The sequence below is a fragment of the Protomyctophum parallelum genome (genome assembly GCF_964188405.1).
Source record: "Protomyctophum parallelum genome assembly, chromosome: 15".
In the NCBI taxonomy this organism is placed as follows: Eukaryota; Metazoa; Chordata; class Actinopteri; order Myctophiformes; family Myctophidae; genus Protomyctophum; species Protomyctophum parallelum.
In genome coordinates, this window is record NC_139710.1 from 30335545 (window position 1) to 30359408 (window position 23864).

General features: G+C 43.0%; 2 protein-coding genes across 3 annotated transcripts in view; both read left to right on the forward strand.

Annotated features, from left to right (window-relative positions):
• Positions 1 to 50: 50 nt before the first annotated feature.
• lsm1 (LSM1, U6 small nuclear RNA associated) lies at positions 51 to 6786 on the forward strand. Its single transcript, XM_083783973.1, has 4 exons — positions 51 to 182; positions 2162 to 2230; positions 4743 to 4858; positions 6297 to 6786. The coding sequence occupies exons 1-4, from the start codon at positions 137 to 139 to the stop codon at positions 6465 to 6467; spliced, it is 402 nt and encodes a 133-aa protein (XP_083640099.1). The 5' UTR covers positions 51 to 136; the 3' UTR covers positions 6468 to 6786.
• Positions 6787 to 10233: 3447 nt separating this feature from the next.
• grk5l (G protein-coupled receptor kinase 5 like) overlaps positions 10234 to 23864 on the forward strand; it is a 77497-nt gene continuing 63866 nt past the window's right edge. For both annotated transcript variants that reach the window (XM_083784449.1, XM_083784450.1), the window contains exon 1: positions 10234 to 11019. In XM_083784449.1, the coding sequence (XP_083640575.1) occupies positions 10968 to 11019 (52 nt within the window). In that variant the 5' untranslated portion in view covers positions 10234 to 10967. The remainder of the gene's footprint in view (positions 11020 to 23864) is intronic.

Genomic DNA, 23864 nt, shown 5'->3' on the forward strand with positions numbered 1-23864 from the left:
AACGGCGTGCAGGAAGTGCTTCCTCCAGGGCATGTATAAATACTTCCGGGGGTCACAGTGGAAGAGAAACATCTTTTGAAACATATATGGCTTTGATATTTATGCACATTCTATGAAATAAAACAACTGTGTTAACATGAACTACGTCCCGGGGACGGCGAGCCTCATCGATGACATTGACAGTAAGTAGTTGTGATACAATGTAGCCACCGGTACGTTAGCAGCAGTCTGTTTAAATATTGTTGCAACATATTGTGTCTGTCTGTCTGTCACTCACTAGATTGTTATGATGTGACGTGTGGTGGACATTTTTTTTAAATCAAAATTCTATTTTTGCCATGGACAGAAAATGAGTCGACAAACGCAAAGCTATAGCCCTAAATGACAATTACAGGTCTGTATCACTGAGTATCCTCCTAGCCATGGTTCACATGACGCTCGTACAGTTTCAGTGCTATTATGCACTCTGAGTTGGGGGTCCTTGCAAATAAGAGGTTCGAGAACCACTCTTCTGCTAGACTCTAATGTGCCATGCATGCATGCATGATTTGAACATATATTGTTACAAATTGCCCTAAGGGCCAATTATTTCCATTGTGGTCCTGTGTATTCAATTCAAGTCATATAAAGACATACAATAACGTACAAGAAAATAAATCATCATAGTAGCAATAAAACAGTTGGGAAGGGGGCATCATTTCAGGTGGCAATTAAGCTAAAATACTTTTGCTCGTTTATGGTGATTTTGAATAAAGTGGTTCTCAACCTTTTCAGGCTGTGAACCCCCCCACCATGACAAGTACTTATTATTGTAGGAGTTGAGTCGTTACATTTAGTCTGACTCTGTGCCACAAATAAATATTGTGAAAACAGCAGGTCTACAATACAAGCTTGAGACTTGAGCTTGTAGGCTATTTAAAAAAATAACTAGTTTTTATAGTAGATTGTTGGTTACTTTTGATGAAGTAATTCTTTTGAGTTCTTAAAAGGTCTTAAAGTCCTTCATTGTCACTTCAATGTCATCTGGGGACCTCCAGAAATCATGTGGGGACCATCTTGGTGGTCTCGACCCACAGATTGAGAACCCCTGCTCTAGCAAGTCACATATTTTGATTGGGCTGATTGGGGCGTGACCCAAAATAAATTGCAATAGTAATTTCAAGGTTTTTTATGTTCCTTGGGGTCATAAAAATAACATAATTCAAAATAGATTATTCTATAAATTGTGGGTCATGAAAAATTCAGGGGTTGGATATTGGGGTAAAAAAATAGAAAACAAAATATATATATGGCAAAAAATTGAATTATGATTAAGTAGCATGTGACATGACCATCTAGGGGTTATTCACATTCTGAATCAATTGCAAGCATTAGTTGTGCACGAAAACAAAATCCGGCCATAAAACAATTGCCCACATTGCTATGGCCGCTTTTAGCCGAATAATTATTTTAACCTTGAACGGTTACTATTGCAATTTCTTTTGGGTCACTAGCCTAGTAGGGCCTTCCACATTTTGGTTATATATATATATATATATATATATATAATATATATATTTGTTTATTTATTTGTGGAACAATTTTAACCCCATTTTTGTGCCGTTAAAAATATGTATTACTTCAGACCATTGGGGCTTTATAGATGGGGCAGATATGACAACTTAAATACATCTCTGACATATTTGAAAACCTTTATACTTTCAAGAACATTTAGCCGGTATACAAGCTCACGACATGTGAGCTTGCCTTGTAGACCTGCTATTTCCTCTGTTTTCTTTAGGAAATGTTTGCAAGGAAAAAGTCCTTGTGGACACTGAAAACCTACGAGGGACAGGTGCGTCGGATAAATGAACTGGAAGTGTAGAAAAAAAACTAAATCCTGCACACTGTCTTCACTTACTGACATGTATTTAATCAGCAACGTTTTGATAGGTTACACCTTCATCGGGTACAGTTTGCGTAACATTGCGTCATGTAACTAATAGTCAGGTGACGTCAACGTCAGGTGGACTGGTAGTTTGTAACATTGCCTCTAATAGTGACTTCAGATGGTCTAGATTGGGATGGGTACAGTTTGTAACATTGTAACTACTGTAATAGAGATGTCAGAGTAACTTCGTACAGTTTGTAAGTAACATTGTGTCATGTTTGCATCCTGCAGAGAAACACCTGGTCCTGCTACGTGATGGCAGAACCCTCATCGGTTACCTCAGAAGCATTGATCAGTTTGGTATGTAAAACTATTACCTAACAAGCTTTGATCAGTTTGGTATGTAAAGATATTACCTTGTGAACAGGGTTGGGAAGGTTACTTTTAAAAAGTGATCCCCTACAGTTAGAAGTTACTTGCTAAAAATTGTAGTCTGTAACGTAATCCGAGTACCACAATTTAAAAAGTAGGGGGTTACTTTCAGTTACTTTTGGATTACTTTTAAGCAAAACTCTTATTTAATTAGATAAAACACGTTTTACCATTGATAACCAGACAAGAATGTTGAGCTTATGAAATTAAGAAACGGACACCATTGATAACCAGACAAGAATGTTGAGCTTATGAAATTAAGAAACGGACAACAGAAATATGGTTAAATCAATGGTTCGCAACCTTTTTACAACAAGCAGAACCTCCTCAGACAATATTTGGCTCTCAAGTTCCAATTATGATTCAAAATATATATTATGATTCAAAATACAGTCCTATTCGGCTAGGCAAGGCACGTGTTCACACAAAAGGCAAATTCATTCCAAATCATAATAATATATACAAATATAAAGAATATAGGCCCTAGCCCAAAATAGCCATTTTTGGCCCCAAAAAGTATTACAATTCTATCTGGAGCCGCAAAACTATGTTTGCTTTAATAAAGCAAACTTTATTTGTGATTTTTCTGATCTTTCAATATTACATTTTATTGTAGAAAGAAGAAACTGGCACTAAGTTGTCGCAGGCACACACACACACACACACACACACACACACACACACACACACACACACACACACACACACACAGACAGCTTTCTAGCACGACGGAGCTGATGAGTTTCACTTTGCAATGCGCGACCCAGCGCAAGGCATGTATCTATTGGTCACAGCTGAAATCTATCGCAAATTTAATTCACAACTGATTAAACTGAAACTTTCTACATGATGCCACCACCAGTCCACCACCACACTGTGAAGCTGTTGACACCCCGCTGCATGTTATGTCCATAGGGTTATGTTTTTTTAGCAAGCCTACTGGCTACTACTGCAGTGTTAAAGTGTCATTTGAACGGTGTCTTTTATATAATTTTTCCATTCCCCGTCAAAATGTACCTTAAAACGTTAGTTACCGTTTAATTGTTTTACTCCGTTACTTTCCAACCCTGCTCGTGAAGCATTGATCAGTTTGGTATATGAGTAAAACGCCCCGAGGGTGAGAAGCGACCTCGCCCTGATTGGTGAGGTCGCGCTGAAACAACAGAGCTTCTTAGTTCTTAGTTAAACTATTAATCTGGTGTCGGTGAGGTCAGATGTAGAGTTGCTGGCCGGCTCCATATATGCAGATCTACTATGTCGAACCATGTATGGCTATCCAGGGTTTGATGAGGTCAGTGTTGTGATCTTCATATATGGAGATCCATGTGTTGTACCAACTTGGCTCATTTGCAAATGTGACACGTGTCGCGGCAACCACACCGGTTATCATGAGACTGTCACAATATGGCCATATATTGATGACATCAGGGATCTCCATATATGGGTATAACGGGGATTGTATTAGGGCATCATCTGGGAATGCCCATATATGGACCTTTATTTCCCCCCTCTTTTGTTTCCTTTTTTTTAATTGACGTTTTCAGGCCTGAAACAACAGCTTCTTAATACGGCACAGTTGAGAAGCACGTGTTAAACTATTAATCTGGTGTCAGTGAGGTCAGATGTAGATTTGCTGGACGGCGTCATATATGCAGATGTAGGTGATGATCCAGTCTTCTCCAGACAGCCATATATGGAGTGTCATGAGGCGTGACCATATATGGAGACGTGACACAACACGACTGGCGGGAAATGTACGCCTACGGTCGCAATACAACTATTGCCTCATGAAGCATTGATCAGTTTGCTAATCTAGTATTTTACATAATGAAAGTATATGCTTCATTTCATTTGTCTGCTAATTAATTAGGCTGTGAACATTAAAGGCTCACTCCACCCATTTTCAACCCATCTTCAATATAATTCGTCCTCATTAATACTGATAACAAGATGGTGGTGGCATTTCTGTCTACTCTCTGTGTTCCAGAGGAGAGCTGTGGACTGTTTCGAAATCTGCCATATCCTGCCTACCAGTGATGTCATCGGAGGGCAAACAATATTGTATTTGTTCTATTAATGCAAGCAAGAACAATACCTTTTTTATTTCACCATAAAAACTTTCCAGGAAGAGAAATACTGTACTTTGAATTGGCTTGGAATCCCCACTGGTGATGTCATTGATAGGCAGGTTTCTTGCCCGTGCACGGCTTCACAAGTACATCATGGAAGGTTGAATATTGGGGTTCTGAGCTGTCCACAGTCCACCAATGAATAAGGTTATTAAACTGTCCACAGCCCACCAATGAGACCCAGTGTGTCGAACATTCTGCCATCTTATAATGAAGACGAATTATACGAAGACGGGTTGAAATTGGATGTAGTGCTCCTTTTTATGCATGGTAATTAATAAATGTATTCCCCAACCAACCTTTTCTCGCAGCCAACCTGGTTTTCCATCAGACGGTGGAGCGCATCCATGTGGGGAAGAAATTTGGAGACATTCCCAGAGGAATCTTCATAGTGAGGGGAGAGAATGTGGTTCTGCTTGGGGAGATAGTAAGTTCAGCCCTAACCCTAACCTCGTATGTCTAAAGCTGATTCAAATGATAATGTGTCAAAAGTAGCTCTACAAGCTCAAAGCCTCTAACTTTGCGCCCAGTTTGAACATGCCGATCTTCCCGCCAGGAACGATATACAAGCCCAGTTCTTACTTAAAGTAAATGTACAAAATACACCTACAGATTAGCTACTTTTGGCTCTGATATTAGGTAATTGGCACAGTGAGTGTGAATTTGGCGACAGTACCGCTCAAGGAAATGATGCAACGCTTTACAAATCTGTTTACATTCTCCATGAATGAACGACGGTTGTGATTGGTGAAAAAAGAAGAAAGAAGGAAATGTGTATAATGGAACGTAAGTCCCGCCCCTATAGAGACACTGCGTTAGGTCATGACCCAATAAACTAGGCCCTAGTCTACTAGGGCATTAAGCAACTAGTCGACTATTCAACTATTCAACTAGTAAATCCACTAGTCGACCTTGTTGGTACTAGTTTATTATTATTCTTTTCCCTGATTTTGTAGGCCTCAAGATCAGGTAGATTATAGTTATAGTCACCAGTTTTTAAATGTACAAATATTTATTTCCCAAAAAGAAAAATATAATAGGTAACCTCGCCTCACCAGGCTTTCCACCTTGGAGGAAAGCCTGTTCTCTGTTTCATTTCGGGTATATGATCCGGGCGGGAGCAGATGATATCTTTACGTCATGTTGTAGTATTGTTTTGTAGTCAACAGCATAGACTGTAAAAAAATATGGACAAAGCGTTCTCCGGGTCTGATATTCATAGAACGGTAGCCACGCCCCTCAGAACATACGTGACTTTATGGTCATTCTTTTAATAAATTCCAAAAATAATATTATGACATGAGAAATGAGACTTTAAAATAGTGACTGGAAGCAGAAAGTATTCATGACCATGTTTATTAAGGCTCTGGGGCGTCTGTATCTCAACGGAAGGAACACGGAGGCGATATTGGCAATCTTTCCCGAGATTCCTTGCGAAGCGTAGTGGAAGCACGAAGGGGACGTTTGGTAGGCCAATCGGAGGCGCGACTCCTTCTTTCCCAGTGGCACTTGCTTTGGCAATCTAAACGGAAGATCCCGGAAAATACGTAATTTGATTGGCCAGTAGTCACTTGAGTGGCAGCGACCAGCAGCTTTACTTCCCCCTCTCGTTGCAGAAAGGTCGCTCCAATGAACTGCAGCGACCAATGAGGCATCTATTTTGTTTTAATATATATATATATATATATCTATGTCGTGACCAGGCTTTTTCTCTACGCAGATCATGTGATGAGTAAAGGCTGGGAACGAGACTACCAAAACCAGTGTTGATTTTGACAGCAAATTTTGATTACGTTTTAGTTGATTAAATCTACAGTTTAATCTACAGTCTCTGTCTCTTTCTCTCTCTCTCTCTGTCTCTCCAGGATGTGGACAAGCCATGTGATACTGTGTTACAGCAGGTGTCCATAGAGGAGATCCTGGAGGAGCAGAGGTTACAGCAACAAGCCAAACAGGAGACGGAGAAAGTGAAGCTGCAGGTTCTGAAGGACCGAGGCCTTTCCATCCCCAAAGCTGACAACCTGGATGAATACTAGGCTCCTGCTGTACGCCTCATCACCACCTTCGTATTGGACACTTGGTTTTTAAGTTGGAATTAGCTTCTTTTTTTTTATTTCTTTTTAAGAGCGGGATTTAACATGAGTTGGTTAATGGATATGAGGCAATATCACACTAGATATGTGTGCTATATTGCATTCCGATTTACTTACGACGAATGCTCACTGTCGGTAGGAAACGCACAATTGTTTCATGAAATATAAATGGATGGATCCAATGTGGTTATTATTTAGACAAGTGCTTTTTAATACTTTTCATTTGTTAAATATCTATAAAACCCACAAACTTTCACTTTGATTTAGTTTCCTTTTCTTTTTTTTTAATGGGATTATACAAGGTTTCTGCCCGGCAGCGATTACATGAGAAGGAATGAAATGTTTTCACCAATAGCTGCTGTCAGTCCTACATTGTGCCAGAGGGGGCAGTATAAATCATGTTTCTTTGTATTTTGTTTTGAGACATTTTGTTGTATTGGTTTTGAGGAAGAGGATGATGTGATTCTGACCTCGGCACTTAATTAGTGTTGTCACCAATAATGATGACAAACCTTTGATTTGGACATCATGTACTCTGACCAAAACTCTTAACGGCCCTGCTCCATTAAAAGTATTTTGTTTTTCACTGCCGCCAGTAATTATTGACCTTCAACAAGGGTTGAAGCCCCCCCCCCCCCCCCCCCCCCCCCATGTCAAGAACCCCCAAAATGTATTTTGCCACGGAACCCCTCCATCTGAAAAAGATTTGTGCCAGGGACCCCCAGAAGAGAAGAGCAGAACAAATACAGAGGCAAAGGCCATTTAAGAGGGTTATGTGGTTACATGTCTTGACAATACATGAATAAGTTAAAGGTATATTCAGTGATTTCACTCAAAAAACCTTAGGTTTCGTTTTTGGCTGTGGGACCCAGCCTTTCGTCCAATCAGGATAGAGAGTCAAAAATGAAACCTAAGGTTTTTTGACCCCCAGGGGTTAACTGGGGACAGGGAGGAACTCCTTATATGGCCAGCACACTCTATAGTAGGGAGGATTATCACAACAAAACAAAAAAATAAGTGATATTTGAATTAAGTGAAATCACTGAATATACCTTTAACATTAATCCAACATTCATTTAAAACATGGCAAGCCTGGCATTTTAAAATGGCGGTCCTGGAGTCTCATCTGACCCTGCAGCTCAATTTGGGGTTTACTTTTCACTCTGAAAATGAAAATCACCCACTTCTATAAATCTCAATAAACTTGATTGCTCTCTTGTAAACTACAACTACCTTTTCCTCAGTGGTGGAAAGTCTGGTGATGCGAGGTTAACAGAAACTACTACCAGCCAGTAGATGGCACCCCATCTCAAACGTAAAACGTTGCATTTGGCACGCCGTGATGACATTAAAAATATGAGAAGTGTCCAATACTTTTTTTTTCATCTATCGCTCAACTCAATATAATTGGGTCGGACTAATTCGGTTTCAAGACGAGTCATTATTTCAAATCAGACACGCTAATGCCCGATTTAAAAAATGAGCCACTCCACTAGTCATTTAGAAGTAGATCATTTGTCCTCATCAGACAGTAATATAATGATGTTGCGTTCCTGTTATCAGTGGTGGAAAAAGTAGGCTTATGCAGAATAGGCCTATCCCATTTCATGTTTTCATATATATATATATATATATATATATATATTTATTTTCTACAAAGCTCACAATGCGCTTGTATTAATATGTTGTAATCTAAGTCTACAAGTAGGCTAACTAGCCTATAGTCTTACATTTTAAAATATGTTTAGCGTCGTAAAAGTAGGCTGTAAATACAATATCTGCCTCTGAGGTGTAGTGGAGTAGAAGTACATTATAATAGTATAATCTCTATTGGATCGGAGATTGTTTTTTATTAAAGCAGTTAAATTAATAATTATTCTGCATTCCGTCCGTCCGTAGACCACCCCCCCCCCTCTCTCTCTCAAATCACTGGAGGAGAGCTGCTTCATACTGGAGAAAACACACAAAAACCGGAGTGTGGCTTTAACTCACTCTTGGGTAATTAAGTAGACTACCGGTAACTAAATAGGATATTTTACTCTTGTAAGCAATTGTAGCCTATTTAAGTAGGCCTACACTTTTGTGGAACTTTCGCTATTAATTAAGGGAAGCAATAATTGGGTGTTGACGTGTTATTAGGCCTTTTGAGGAAGTGATTTCCATTGTTTTCATACGTCTATACGTCTCAAATACGTCTCAAAGTCAAATATTGTACTTTTTAACTCTGACAAATCGAGTTACTATGGTGACTTTAGATTTAATTATCACAAAACATTACATTAAAACATAGTAGAAATTGTTAATATTGTGGTATTATTGCTATTTGCTACTTTCACTAAAAGTAAATGAATCTGAGTACTTCCCTCCACGGAGTTAAATAAACACTGAGGATTTTCATTTTCAGTGAGGGAAAGCCGGAGCCCCGCCCATTTTGATGACGCACTAAGAGCAGTGTTGCCATGTCTGCATTATAAGCAACGTTGGGCTTGTTTAGTTTTTCTGTAAAGTTGCTTGGTAGTGCCATTAGCCATAGATATTAGTCTGTGTAGTGCAGTTCTGCTTTCTAATGCTGTATAGAAACAACATTAGAAAGCAGCACACAATCTGCAATTGTGTGTGTGTGTGTGTGTGTGTGTGTGTGTGTGTGTGTGTGTGCGCGCGCGCGCGTAACAAAATTGCAGGTGTGTACGCACACACACACACACACACACACACACACACACACACACACACACACACACTGCATATGAAAAATATATATACACATTCCAGTGGTGAATGTTTATTCACTTGGTGTCCCCGCAGCTGCACACCACATCCTAGTGTATAAAGTGTATATGGATAATCCATCCCTGATTAACAGTTTGCATAAAAGCACAGAGGCCTACAGATTTATACAAAACGTGCTAAAAGGATAACCCAAGAATGCCTTGGCTTAATTCTTTCCATTGTATATTTATGTCTTCGACACACAGCAGCACCACAATGAATGGAAACAAGCCTTTGGCGCTGGGCGCTTTTTGTGATATCACTTTGTGATATTAATGTTATCTGTACCTCTGTACCTTTTGCAAACTGTTAGTAACATACCGCACATAACCGATGTACGTGTTACCATGATGCTAAATGCAGTCTCTGTTCCATTCTGGTCAAGCAGAGTGCATGTTGGCTCACTGGAAACACTCTGCTACACCAGTCGGTCTCAAAGAGTGGTCCAGGGACCGGTTCTCATGCTTGATGCTTCCTTGAGGAGGTTCCAAATGGACCCTTACAGGTGTGTGACTGAGTGTATAAATGGACTTGATGCTTCCTTGAGGAGGTTCCAAATGGACCCTTACAGGTGTGTGACTGAGTGTATAAATGGAAGCAAATGAGGGTCCAGAGTCCAGACACTCTCAAGCTTAGTTGTGGAGGCCCTTGAAATTAAAAGGTTTGAGAACCACTGTGCTGCTTCACTAAATGGTCTGGAGAGCCTACCTTCATTGGTATAGTAACACATTTTTTTGTTGTGAAGGAAAGGAAGAGGCCCAATTTATTTCCAAATATGGCGCATAGAATCTATTAAATCAAAACCTGGTTGCTTGTTTCTCTTGCAGAGAGAATGTGGCAACGCTGCCTATGAGGAGGAGGAGGAGGAGGAGGAGGAGGAAGGGGGTGTATGTATGTAGGCAGGCATTGCATTGATGTTCTCCTGCTGTCGGTAAAGCTGCTTCTGCTCTCACTGCTAGTCACCACCACCTCCTCCTCTTCCTCCCTCCGGCCTCCACTCCACTCCACTCCACTCAACAATGCGTTAACGACGCGAGGAGGACGTGCTTTGGTTTGTCCTACTCTTTACATGGATGGTTCAAATCCGACGCCATCCTCAGTGATCTGCTTCTTCTTCCTCGGGTCAGACTGGACCAGCGGCCGCAGCCATCAGCGCAGCTAGCGGCACATTACGCATGGTGGGCCGGGGGGTCGGCGGGGGGAACTGGGGGTAGAGAACAGAGAGGCTACCGCTGCCTGCAACAAGCCCTGGTGGTATAGGAGCTCCTGCAATACCAACCTATCTATACCAACCTACAGCACCACCTATACCTACCTACCTTATTGCTACCTATACCAACCTACCTACCTACCACCATAACAACAAGAAGACCAAGGGGAAATGTATGGTGTTCACATGAACATTAGGCTACAAGCAGAAATATGTTCTCTCTGAACAGCTCTGAACATTAGTATTCTTTTTTATTATTCATTTTATTCCACATTATGATCTGCTGCTCGGAACCAGAAGAGGATTGAAATAAAGACCAACATATCTCTCTCTCTCTCTAACACACACACGCACACACACTAGTGTTTGAAGGACGGACTCTCTGCAAGAAGACCGTTTGTTTCGTGTAAAAAAAAAAGAAGACAATCTTATTTTTTTTAAAGGACATTAATAGCTTTTCTTTGATGGAGCTGGAGAATATCGTAGCCAACACTGTACTGCTGAAAGCCAGAGAGGGTGAGTTTGAACTTATTTTCTTTCTCCATACTCTGAAAACAAACAGGGACTTTATATAGGCTATTGTTGTCTTTTTGGACATGTTTTAACATTTTACGCACAGACAGGCATTAGCCTAGGCTATGTAAAAAAAAAATGAAAAAAAAAAAAATGAAATAACGACACACGATGACGACACGAGAGAGAGTTGCAATGTGACACAGTTCTGTTGACACAATTCTTAATTCCCTTTTAATGGTATAGGCTAATTTAGCAGTTTGTATTGTTAAAGCTCCACTGAATAGAGAGCGAGAGATAGAGAGACCATTACATTACATTACACAGCCCTAGTGTCCACTAGTTGAATTGATCATAGACAACATGCATCATTGAATCACACAGAGGCCTGCTGTGCACGTGACGTATGCAATGTTATGTATATATGCAAACACATGTTGTTGTAAGAGCTTGTCATTGGCAGCATCTCTTCCTTACCGTGTGTCACTTACTTTAGTGTCAACCACCATCTGTCTGTCTGTCTGTCTGTCGTCTGTCTGTCAATGGGTTTATTTCTACAAAACGCACCTTTGTGTTTCAAGATCTTTGAGTGCACAGAATACATCAAAGAATGGTCCATTTGTACACACACACACACACACACACACACACACACACACACACACACACACACACACACACACACACACACACACACACACACACAGAGCCAAGAGTTCAATGAACAGTGACGCTGAGGATTTTCTATTGTTTTTTTAGTATTGACAGTTCTCCTATACATGAATGATTGGGGGTGGAGGGGGATGCCTGATTCATGATGTATCAGGCCAGACGCCCCCCCCCCCCCCCCTCCCCCCAATAAAACCGGGTGTCCCACAAACGTACAGTACAGTACAGTACAGTACAGTACACCCTGCCTTACAGAGCGGTTCACTGTGTGCGCAACAAAAGTAAGGGCTGTTTGTTTCGCAACGGTTCGTAACATGCTGAGACACATCTGTAGATGTTCCCCCAGGGAACCACTGTCTTCTATCTCTGAGAACCAGAGGTGGCTGGCATGTGATGATGATGATGACGTGACGTCCGGTGTTGAAATCATTGTGGTCTCTCACTTTGTGTTCTTCTTCACCCCCCCCCCCAGCTGTCATGGTCCTCTTCCTGTTGAGCCATTTATTATTATACCTCTTATTTCCTTATGTAAACTACCCCGTGGCACATTTGAGCTTGTAGATCTGCTACCTACTTTTGCACTATTTTTTTTTTTTTAATTTTGAATCGTGAAAAGTAACAGTTTGGGGCTTTTGGACAAAAGGAACATATGATGTTGCAGAAGACATCTGTGTGAAGAAGTGGTGCGGTGCTTTTTGATCAAAAGCAGTCGTGGAATTTGAAGGCCTATAAAGGCAATAGCACTGAATGGGTTTTCTATGTGCCACACACAAAATGTCTGCCACTGCTATACCCTATGCACCGTTCGTTCCTGCCCTATCCAGTGCCGTTCCTATACCCTCAGCATGACCCTGCCACTTTTTATAGCCATAGGAGCTTATATGATGCGGGAATCGGCTGCAATTATCCTGCCTATCGTGGATTAACTCCAACAAAAATGGACATTAAAAACACGTCACCAGTAGGTCTGCTCTGTTTGACAGTACATACATAACATCATCTTATTCTGGTCCATAGCGTTGGAAGGAAGCCTATACATCATCCTAGCTCTGGTCCTTAGTGTTAGAAGGAGGCCTTTAGCATCATCCTAGCTCTGCACTGGTCCATAGTGTTGGAAGGATACATCATCCTAGCTCTGGTCCTTAGTGTTAGAAGGAGGCCTATACATCATCCTAGCTCTGCACTGGTCCATAGTGTTGGAAGGATACATCATCCTAGCTCTGGTCCTTAGTGTTATAAGGAGGCCTATACATCATCCTAGCTCTGCACTGGTCCATAGTGTTAGAAGGAGGCCTATAACAGAGCTCTCTGAGGTGTTTTCCACAGATTCCAAGATGCACTGTGCACAAGGGGGTCGGGGATCATCATGTGTTTAATCGCCGTCATATTGACACACTAGTCCACAATAGCATTGGCTGTCCCTGGGTTTCCAGTTTGCGGGTTCCCGGGGGCAAAACACAGAAACCTGAATGTTCATGGCTGCTGCTGCTCAGTGTTGCCAGATCTTGCGAGAGAAGCCTACCGTGTCAATGAAAACAAGCCAAAAAGAAGTGACTAACACATAATGAGCACTTTAATGAGTACACATAATTGGCTATTTGAAAATAACAGATCTACAAGATCACAATGTGTCGCAATGCAACACATTGTGAGCTTGTAGATCTGCTATTTTCAATAAAAGCTTGGGGGGAAAAGGGATGATTTGTAATATACCATTTAATGACACAAATCTGGGACGTGGGGGTACCAAGGATATGGTCCTTGACATGAAAATGTGTGTTTTATTTTATTTTAAAATGTTATCCAGGGATTTTGTAACCCATTGTTTCAACCAGTGCCAATTGCCTGCATGCTTTTTTTGCGAGGGTACCCTTACTACCCTAGGGGAAATGGGGAGAACATGCAAATTACACACAGGAAGGCACTTTCGACCAACCCCACCTAGGCTGTGGGCGCCGATGACTCGGATGAGAGGCATGCCTGGCGGGAATCTAACCCAGGACCTTCAAGCTCTGAGGCGACAGCGCCACCGACCGTGCCTACATGAAAATGTTTTAAGTACCACTGATTTTCGACCTAAATCATGATAGTTTTCAGAAAAACTTATGTTTCTATATCAGTTGTTCTCAAACTATTGTGTGTCAACTATGTGTCAAGGAGCGCCAGAATTATCTGTATTTGACCGCCCCCCCCCCCCCCCAAGAAGCAAAGATTTGAGTTAAAAACGTTCTCTCTGAAGGAATACATATTCAATGATTTGCGACACATTTTCTCGATTTTACAAAAATAGCAGACGTGGCACTTGGTGCCGCGTTAGGAGCTTGTAGATCTGCTATTTTTCAATAGCTAAAGTATAACATAATGCAAGCCCCAAATAAGCAACTACACGTTGGGCCAGACTGCACCAATGCAACCAGACTGCACCAATGCAACCAGACTGCACCAATGCAACTAGTCACAACTCCTTGAAACAAAACAGTTTTAAGGCCAGTCCACGCCACACTACATGGCCAGACTGTCCGGTCATTCAGACAGTCTAGAGCACGGAAGCTCTTTTGATGATTAAGCGATGAAACGGAAGTGAAACCCCTTCCCCACTTCTGTTTTGTCTTTACAGTCACACAAATCAAAGCGACTTTCTTATTAGCAGAAATGAAAAATGTTCCATGATTCACATGGATCCTGGGTGCCTTGCTTCTAGGCTTAAATTCATTGATATATTTTTGGAAATCTCTGGGGAACGATGGAACCGGAACATGGCCGTCACTGCTATGCCTATAGCGTTTGGAGATTGTGGTATAGTTGTCTGGCTGCACGAAACTAACACCAATGCAACTCCTTGCAACAAGCCATTTGGGGATAATGGTTACAAGTAGGTGCATGTGGCATGGAGTTGCATTATATAACCTTTTATTTTCGTTTATCAATGATAAAAAAGATCGCAGAGATTTGAATGTATCAATTTATTTTAAATTGTCCTACACTAGGATGAATTAGCTTTTGTAAAACGGACCTCTAAAGACCACATTTTGTACGCTCTTGTTTCACATTACACAAGCTCTACAAGCTCACATGGGCTATTTTTAGCAAACGTTCCCACTAGAATAGCGATGCTGGGTATACAAGTGGTCAAAAAAGTGGCAACTATTTGTGCCACAATAATCGTGACAATCGTGACATTTCCATATCACCCCGTCCTTACTTAAAAAACGATCCCAAAATGCCGCAACTCGCAGCTGACCAATATTTAGAAGCAACTTTCCTGAAAATAAACGAGCCTATAACCCTGAAGTTGCTTATACAATAAGCAGACATGGCAACGCTGGTGCTGCTGCTGCTTGCTCGCTGCCTTGTCTCCACGTTACGTGTGCAGTCTTCAGGAATGTGCAGAGAGCCCCGGCGAGGCGAGCGTCACAGTCCTGTGGAGCCTCCTCGTGTGCATCATCAAACGTCCGACTTAATCAGCCTCTGAGAAGGCTGTGTTCCCATGTTGGAGAGAAGCGGAGGAACACATGCGACTTTTGATACCGGGGAATGGGAGGATGGTGTAATTATGTGGCAACGGTCTCTATGGAGCTGGAACGGGTGACGCAGGGAGAGGGAGCAGGCTGCACTGCCTCTAGCTGCCCCGCCAGTTATCTCATAAATGATGACATACTTTTTTTTCCCTTCTTTTTTGGTATAGGGAGCATGGAGCAGCACGGGGTCACACACACGCACGCACGCACGTGCACATACATAACCCGATTTAAAAAAAGAAAAAGCCTGGGAAGAGAAGAGAAGTCTTATCACTAATGCCTTCAAAAATGCAATTTCTTTTAGACAAACGCAAATTACAAAAACGGAATAATCTCCGAGTAGTCCGTACAATTTTAAGCCAGAATTGTGTTTGTTTGCCTACAGTCCTACACCAACTCATTCTCACTCCCAAAATGGCCAATGATTTATTGGGATGGATTTGACCAAATGTTTGCTTGAAAGGGGTATGCCCTCTGCCTCAACATCTGTTGACTATAGGGGGGGGGGGGGGGGGGGGGGGAGGGATATGAGTGACCATTCTGTCCATATCGGGACGGAACTTGGACGGCGCTGCATGAGTCAGCTGAAGCGGACTCGCTCGGTGGTGCCTCTCCCGTGGCTCAAGTCCACTTTAGACGGCGTTTTAGTGTTATTTACTGTGTCACTCACCAATTAAACCTGTTAACTGCGTGCGTGCGTGCGCCTCTTGGGTTGAACCAAGGGGCCAGTGCAGCTGGGCTTTAACATTGAGCGCTCGGTTGCACTGGTGGTCCAATGCGGAAGTAGACGTTTTGAGACGGTCCTTCCGGGTGCTTCAAAACGCCACTGAGCAACTTCCACTCACATGAATAGCGGAGGGGGCTTCGCGCCAGATCAGTCTCTATCCTTCTTTATACTCTATGGGTTGAACAGGGTGACGCCACCTTACTGGAAGGGTGCCCCCTTACAGTCAAACATTTGGTGACATTTGTCCCAAGAATGGGGAGTGAGAGAGGGCGTTGTTGCTTAAAAACAAAAGTTGCAAAACAAAGCAGTTTAAACGGAAGGCATTCAAACTGTCCTTTTGCATTGTACAGTGGTCTGAGTCTCCCTCACCATTTATTTTATTTTATTGTTATTTTTCTTCCAAGAGACTCACCACTCTTGAGAGTGTACAAATGGAACCAAATAGACCCTTAACGGGTGCATTTGGTTCCCTCGAGAGATTTACAAAACAGATAAAGGAATAGCTGGGTTTTTATTTTGTACCAAATGGGAATAGACGGGGGTGGCCTGTGAGTTAACGGCAGTGGACAAGAGAAGTTGGTATTTATATTTGCTGGCCCGTCCAAACATTTCAAGGGTCCATTAGTTGGTAGACGAGTCGACTGGTTTTCCTGAGTTGGGATGTGGGATCCGGAACAGGATCTAACAATGAGGATGTTATCCATCACATTTGGAACCGTTTTCCGGAACCGTTTTTTAAAATTATTTTGATCACACTGTCGGTGCTTCTCAAACTTTATTTTATGTGAAGGACCACCATAACTCTGAGGGCTGTATTTTGCGTGTCTTAAGTACCAGGTCTTAATACCTAACTTGAGTAAACTAAAGACCTGGAGGCGTGATCAATGCTCTTTGAGCAATGAGCACCGCTCGGTTAACACAGGTGTGATTGTTCTTATTCCATGGCCCTGTCTCATCGCTGCTTGCAGCTATATTTGTGTTAATTGTTTAGGAAACTTGTGCTTGTGTGTGGGGGCTCCCTTCACACAGTTTCACAAAGCACACATTAGGACTTGGCCATACGGACATTTTCAAACATATTTTATTTTATTTAATCCACGGAGAGAGAGAGGTGCCAGGGTCTTCACATTTGCATTATATTAAAGACGGGATAAGGGGGTCGGCTACTTAAACCAATAACTAAAACACAAAAGCTTGTTGGCCTGGGATCAACGGACCCTTGTGAAAGCCACTCCGTGGGAAAGGATCAACGGTTCGTATCGTGATTTGTGGCAAAAAAAAAAGTACAAATGCAAAGCGTGTTTGAGTCGGTGGTTGTTATGAGTGACTCGGAGTGAGTGCCGCTTGTTTTCCCCCAAACAGTTTGAATGATTATAGCTTCTTTAACAGCCCCAGCCCCCCCCCCCCCCCCCCCCCCCCCACACACACACACACACTGTCAAAGGCATGCATGGGGAATTTACTTTTGATAGTGTGTGTGTGTGTGTGTACACACATGCATGCCAGACTACAGTACTATGCACAGGGCTGCGTTGGGGTCGCATACCGTTGATAGAGTTGGAATGAATGGAGCGAGGGGAGGAGGCAAAGGCTTGTTTATTCCTATTTGTTTATGCAAGAGCGTGTCTCCTCTCCTCCCCCGCTGCAGCCAGAGTTAAAGTGAAAGGCGTGCGATGCGTGGCCCCCGGTCCCAACGGGCCGTCCCAGATTCAGATTCCCGTGACATTCCCACAACGGGAAGGTTTATACACCGACTGATCTGAGCCCGTTTACACCGTATGTCGGCGTCAGTGTTCCTTCACACACAACCTATTTTTTTTGTGTTTTAAAGCATTATGTTATACTTTAGCTATTGAAAAATAGCAGATCTACAAGCTCATAGCGCGCCACCGAGTGGCGCGCTATGAGCTTGGAGTTCTGCTATTTCTTTTTTAATCGTGAAAATGTGCCTCGAATCATTGAATATATTCTTTCAGGGTCTCAGTTTTTATTTATTTTTTATATATATTATTTTATCCCACGATTTTGTAACCCATTTTCACCCCTGTGTCAATCATCTAATGTGATACTGGGCTCTACACACCCTCCACCAACCTAGTGCCCATATAAGGGGGCAAAGGGGAGAGCAACGGATTTGAACTCATGCTTCCTTCATGCCTGAGTGTCCCAAGTTGCTCCTTTACACCTGACAGGGGGGAGTTTCCCTGGTTGGACGTAGCGCGTGGAAGAAACACGTTATTCCAACCAGTTCCTTTCCCCTCCCATCAGGCGCCCCGGCTGGCCAGGGTTCAGGGTCTCAGTTTTTGAGTGGTGCAACCACTCCTACAATCAGGAATGTCCGTGGGTATCCGTCGTCATGAGCACGAGTGGTGTGCGCATGTGTGAAATTGGAAAGAGAGAAGTATGTGACATGGCTGCCACCTGCTGGACGCAAATCCAACTACTGACTGTCTAGGTTCATTGATATCCATAATAAATCTGAGGGAGAGGGGAGAGGGGAGAGGGGAGAGGAGAGAGGAGAGAGGAGAGAGGGGAGAGGGGAGAGGGGAGAGGGGAGAGGGGAGAGGGGAGAGGGGAGAGGGGAGAGGGGAGAGGGGAGAGGGGAGAGGAGAGAGGAGAGAGGAGAGAGGAGAGAGGAGAGAGGAGAGAGGAGAGAGGAGAGAGGAGAGAGGGGAGAGGGGAGAGGAGAGGGGGAAACTAAAATCTTTGCTTCTGGGGGGGGGGTCCTTGGAACAGCATATTTGTACTTGTTACATATTTGTACTTGTAGTTCTGCTATTTTTTTTAATCGTGAAAATGCCTCGAATCTTTGAATATATTCTTTCAGGGTCTCAGTTTTTAACTAAAATCTTTGCTTCTGGTGGGGGGGTCCCTGGAACAGCATATTTTCAGATGGGGGGTCGGTGGCCAATTACACATAACCTTTGGGGGTCCTTGACACGAAATATTGAGCACCACTGATACAGAAACATGAGGTTTTTCAGAAAAAATACTTTAAAAATACATTTTAAAACTTTCAGGCCTAAATGGGTTAACATAGCTCTCCAGCCAGTGTCAATTTGGTTGACACTTGACAAAATGAACACCGGCTGGCTTGATGGCTAAAACTATGCGAAAAATCTTTTTTGACTACTGACAAAATCTAAATAAAAACTACGATGTCTAAAGGGCCTTGCAAACGCAGGCGTTGTTGCCTGGATCAACACAGGTCTCCTCCAGGTCTGTTGAAGAGCGGCACAACAACGCAAGCGTAAAAAAAAAATCACTGAGTGGTGCAGCTTCCCCCCCCACCTCTCTCTCTCTCTCTCTCTCATTAGCAGGCAACATTGCAGCACTATCCCTCTCTGTTTCTGGCGCCCCCTACTGGTACCCTATAGCCATATACTGGAGTACGCTGTTGAATGGGCATTGGGTACAATGTTAAATCTGCTGTTGAATTAGCAGTGGGTACAATGTTAAATCTGCTGTTGAATGGGCATTGGGTACAATGTTAAATCTGCTGTTGAATTGGCAGTGGGTACAATGTTAAATCTGCTGTTGAATGGGCATTGGGTACAATGTTAAATCTGCTGTTGAATTGGCAGTGGGTACAATGTTAAATCTGCTGTTGAATTGGCAGTGGGTACAATGTTAAATCCGCTGTTGAATTGGCAGTGGGTACATTGTTAAATCCGCTGTTGAATTGGCAGTGGGTACAATGTTAAATCTGCTGTTGAATGGGCATTGGGTACAGTGTTAAATCTGCTGTTGAATGGGCATTGGGTACAATGTTAAATCTGCTGTTGAATTGGCATTGGGTACAATGTTAAATCCGCTGTTGAATTGGCATTGGGTACAATGTTAAATCTGCTGTTGAATTGGCATTGGGTACAATGTTAAATCTGCTGTTGAATTGGCAGTGGGTACAATGTTAAATCTGCTGTTGAATTGGCATTGGGTACAATGTTAAATCTGCTGTTGAATTGGCATTGGGTACAATGTTAAATCTGCTGTTGAATTGGCAGTGGGTACAATGTTAAATCTGCTGTTGAATTGGCATTGGGTACAATGTTAAATCTGCTGTTGAATTGGCGATGGGTACAATGTTAAATCCGCTGTTGAATGGGTGGTGCCGCTACACTGTTGCGTCGGGAAGTTGCAGGGAAGCGTCCAAAGCCAAGCTTGGTTGACTCTCGGACAGCAGCAGCCTTGTTGTTGAAAAAGACAGATCAAGCCATATAGGCTATTTTTAGCACCGTACTCCTGTGTCAGCTCTCGGGTGCATTCAGCACTTTTTTTTTATTCACAACGTCCAACCGACCGGTCTCCACTCTCCAGTCTGTAGTAATCTGTTGTAGCCTGTTTTGGTGGAGACTGGAGAGCTACCTTATCCTGACTAAGGTTGACACCATTACAACATTTAAGTTACGTGATAATGCTCGCGACGACGCAACAGTCTTTGACGTGATAATGCTCGCGACAACACGACAGTCCTTGACGTGATAATTCTCGCGACAACGCGACAGTCTTTGACGTGATAATGCTCGCGACGACGCGACAGTCTTTGACGTGATAATGCTTGCGTCGATGCGACAGTCTTTGACGTGATAATGCTCGCGACAACACAACACAAGTCTTTGACGTGATAATGCTCGCGACAACACAACAGTCTTTGACGTGATAATGCTCGCGACAACACAACACAAGTCTTTGACGTGATAATGCTCGCGACAACACAACAGTCTTTGACGTGATAATGCTCGCGACGACGCGACAGTCTTTGACGTGATAATGCTCGCGACAACACAACACAAGTCTTTGACGTGATAATGCTCGCGACAACACAACAGTCTTTGACGTGATAATGCTCGCGACGACGCGACAGTCTTTGACGTGATAATGCTCGCGACGACGCGACAGTCTTTGACGTGATAATGCTCGCGACAACACAACAGTCTTTGACGTGATAATGCTCGCGACGACGCGACAGTCTTTGACGTGATAATGCTCGCGACGACGCGACAGTCTTTGACGTGATAATGCTCGCGACAACACAACACAAGTCTTTGACGTGATAATGCTCGCGACAACACAACAGTCTTTGACATGATAATGCTCGCGACTACGCGACAGTCTTTGACGTGATAATGCTCGCGACAACACAACACAAGTCTTTGACGTGATAATGCTCGCGGCAACACAACAGTCTTTGACGTGATAATGCTCGCGTCAACGCAACAGTCTTTGACGTGATAATGCTCGCGACAACACAACACAAGTCTTTGACGTGATAATGCTCGCGTCGACGCGACAGTCTTTGACGTGATAATGCTTGCGACAACGCGACAGTCTTTGACGTGATAATGCTCGCGACAACGCAAACAAACACAGTCTTTGACTTGATGACGCTCACCACAACCAACAGAACGTGGCAGCACACAGTACTAGCAGATAGATGCATAGAGGGGCCGTTTAATCTTAATCACATTGATCGTTACATAACGGATCGAGTGGGCTCCTGCCATCCAATCTCCATCTTCCGGAGTCTGTCTCCTCTCCTCTCCTCCCCGCAGAGAGGATGCTGCTGTATGGGAGGATAGGATGGGATGGAGTGAGGAGGAGGAGGAGGAGGAGGAGGATGATGCTGCAGTGAAATCGAACACAGCATCTTCCTGCCCCCGGTCATCATCAGAGTATCATCTGACATTAATCCATTTTGGGGGCGGGAACCCCTTTTGGTGTTAGCATTACGTTATGCTTTAGCTATTGAAAAATAGCAGATCTACAAGCTCGTAGCACGCAACTCGGTGGCGCGCTACGAGCTTGTAGGTCTGCTATTTTTTGGAAAATCGAAGAACGATTGACACGGAAACATGGCTTTTTCCGAAAACTGTCAGGATGTAGAAGACATTTTTTAATATCTGATCTCGGGTCAGAATGGGTTAACTATATATTATCCATGTCTGAGCGCCGTGCAGCGGGACACTGATGTGATGTGATGGATGTGACACCTGAGGCCCATACTACAAAATGTATTCTGAAGAAAAAAATCTGACCCTCCCTGGCCTGTGTGTCTGTGTGTTAGGCTGTGCAACGGTGGCACTTGACGGTGAACAAGCGCTACAACGCCATATTTCCGTGCTCGGACACAGCCACGGCTAACACACACACAGCTGTCTATAGGAGTGGTTGCACCACTCCGAAATAAAACCCATGTTTTACTATATCGGTGGTTCTCCAAATATATAAAATGTCAAGGAACCCCAAGTTTGCAAATACATCAAAATATGTGAATATAATCCATTTCTAATGGACGCCTTTGGCCTGGAGGAGAGGTCAATCAGGTGGTCTCCAACCTTCTTTAGAGTGTCTCAACCCTCAACCACTACACTCAGCAGTGATTGGCCAAGTCACTGCTCCTCTCCTCCAGGCTTCCAGCTATAGACAAGTCCATGGAGGGGCGCCCCGGGCGCAGCCACCACCTAGGGGCGCGGCCAGCACCGGGAGGGCGAAGCCACACACCCGGCCAACGGGCTGTGGTTCGAAACCTGCCGGCCCAGGTGCAGCAAACCAGTGCTGACCACACATCGGCAACCGCCGCGCCCAGGGCACGCCCCCGCCCCACTGCGCCCCGCGGACCCGCCCACTGTCATTTCTCCCCTGCCAGAACTATAGGAAGCTCTCTCTGCCTTGTGTGTTCTTGGGGGACTCTAGGACTATGGTTTGCCTCCTGCCTAGTTTCCCTGAAATAATAATATGTTGTTTCAGGGACCTCCAGAAGCAAAGATTTGAGTTAAAATAATTATTTACTTTTTGAAAGATATATTCAAAGATCGTATTGCACAAATGTTCACGTTTTAAAAATAAATGGATCTACAAAGCTCAGCGATGAGCTTAACGGTGAACACCCTTTTGGTGTTGGCATTATGTTATGCTTTAGCTATTGAAAAATAGCAGATCTACAAGCTCGGAGTGGCGCGCTACGAGCTTGTAGATCACCACTCAATGACCACGCATATACTTCACGTCATCAATGCTTTTTGTGTTTGCGATAGAGGGCGCTCTTACGCCCTGTGATCTAAAATAATCCGGTTTAGTCTAATATTAAAGGATTCATACAAATATTTTTGGTCTGTTTCCAGACAGCGTTTTTGGTGAAAACAAACTATAATCAACTGCCAATAACAATACTAGGTGTGTGCCTTTTCCTTCTACACCAATTGCAGTATATTGCCAAGAAATAATGATCTACATTCTACAAGGACTGTGAACTTTTAGATCTTCCATTTTGTTCTATGACGATGTAAACACAACATGTCTCAAAAGAATGAAGATGGTCTCTACTTTCACCTGAGGACACAGGCCTCCATTCTGAAAACCCCACCATTCCGGAAACCCCACCATTCCGAAAACCCACCATCCCGAAACAGACTATTCTTCATTCTTTTGAGATATCGTGTGTTTACATCGTCGTAGAACAAATATTCTACGGGTCTTGAAAGGTTAGTAGAAACGCTGGCGGTGGCTGCAGACTGCCCATTTAGGCCTGACGTCGAAATAAAGAAAAGTATCCTGAAAGATATATATATATATATATATATATATATTAGGGCTGTCAATCAATTAAAATATTTAATCTGATTAATCGCATCGTTAAATAGTTAACTGTGATTAATCGCAAATTAATCTCATATTTTTTATCCGTTCTAAATATACCTTAAATCAGTGGTTTTCAAGATTTTTCATATCAAGGTCCATTATTTATTCTGCATTTGAGCCACGGACCACCATTTGATGACATTTAGCCTTCCAGACCCAAACTAAAGAACTGTATTGATGTTGGCCAATGGTACCATTACGAGAGATAACAGGCCATGTTGATCAAAATAACATGTTTTCAAAGTTTTCTAATTGTGTAGACTTAAATTAACTTAAGTAATGCAGCTGTTTAACAA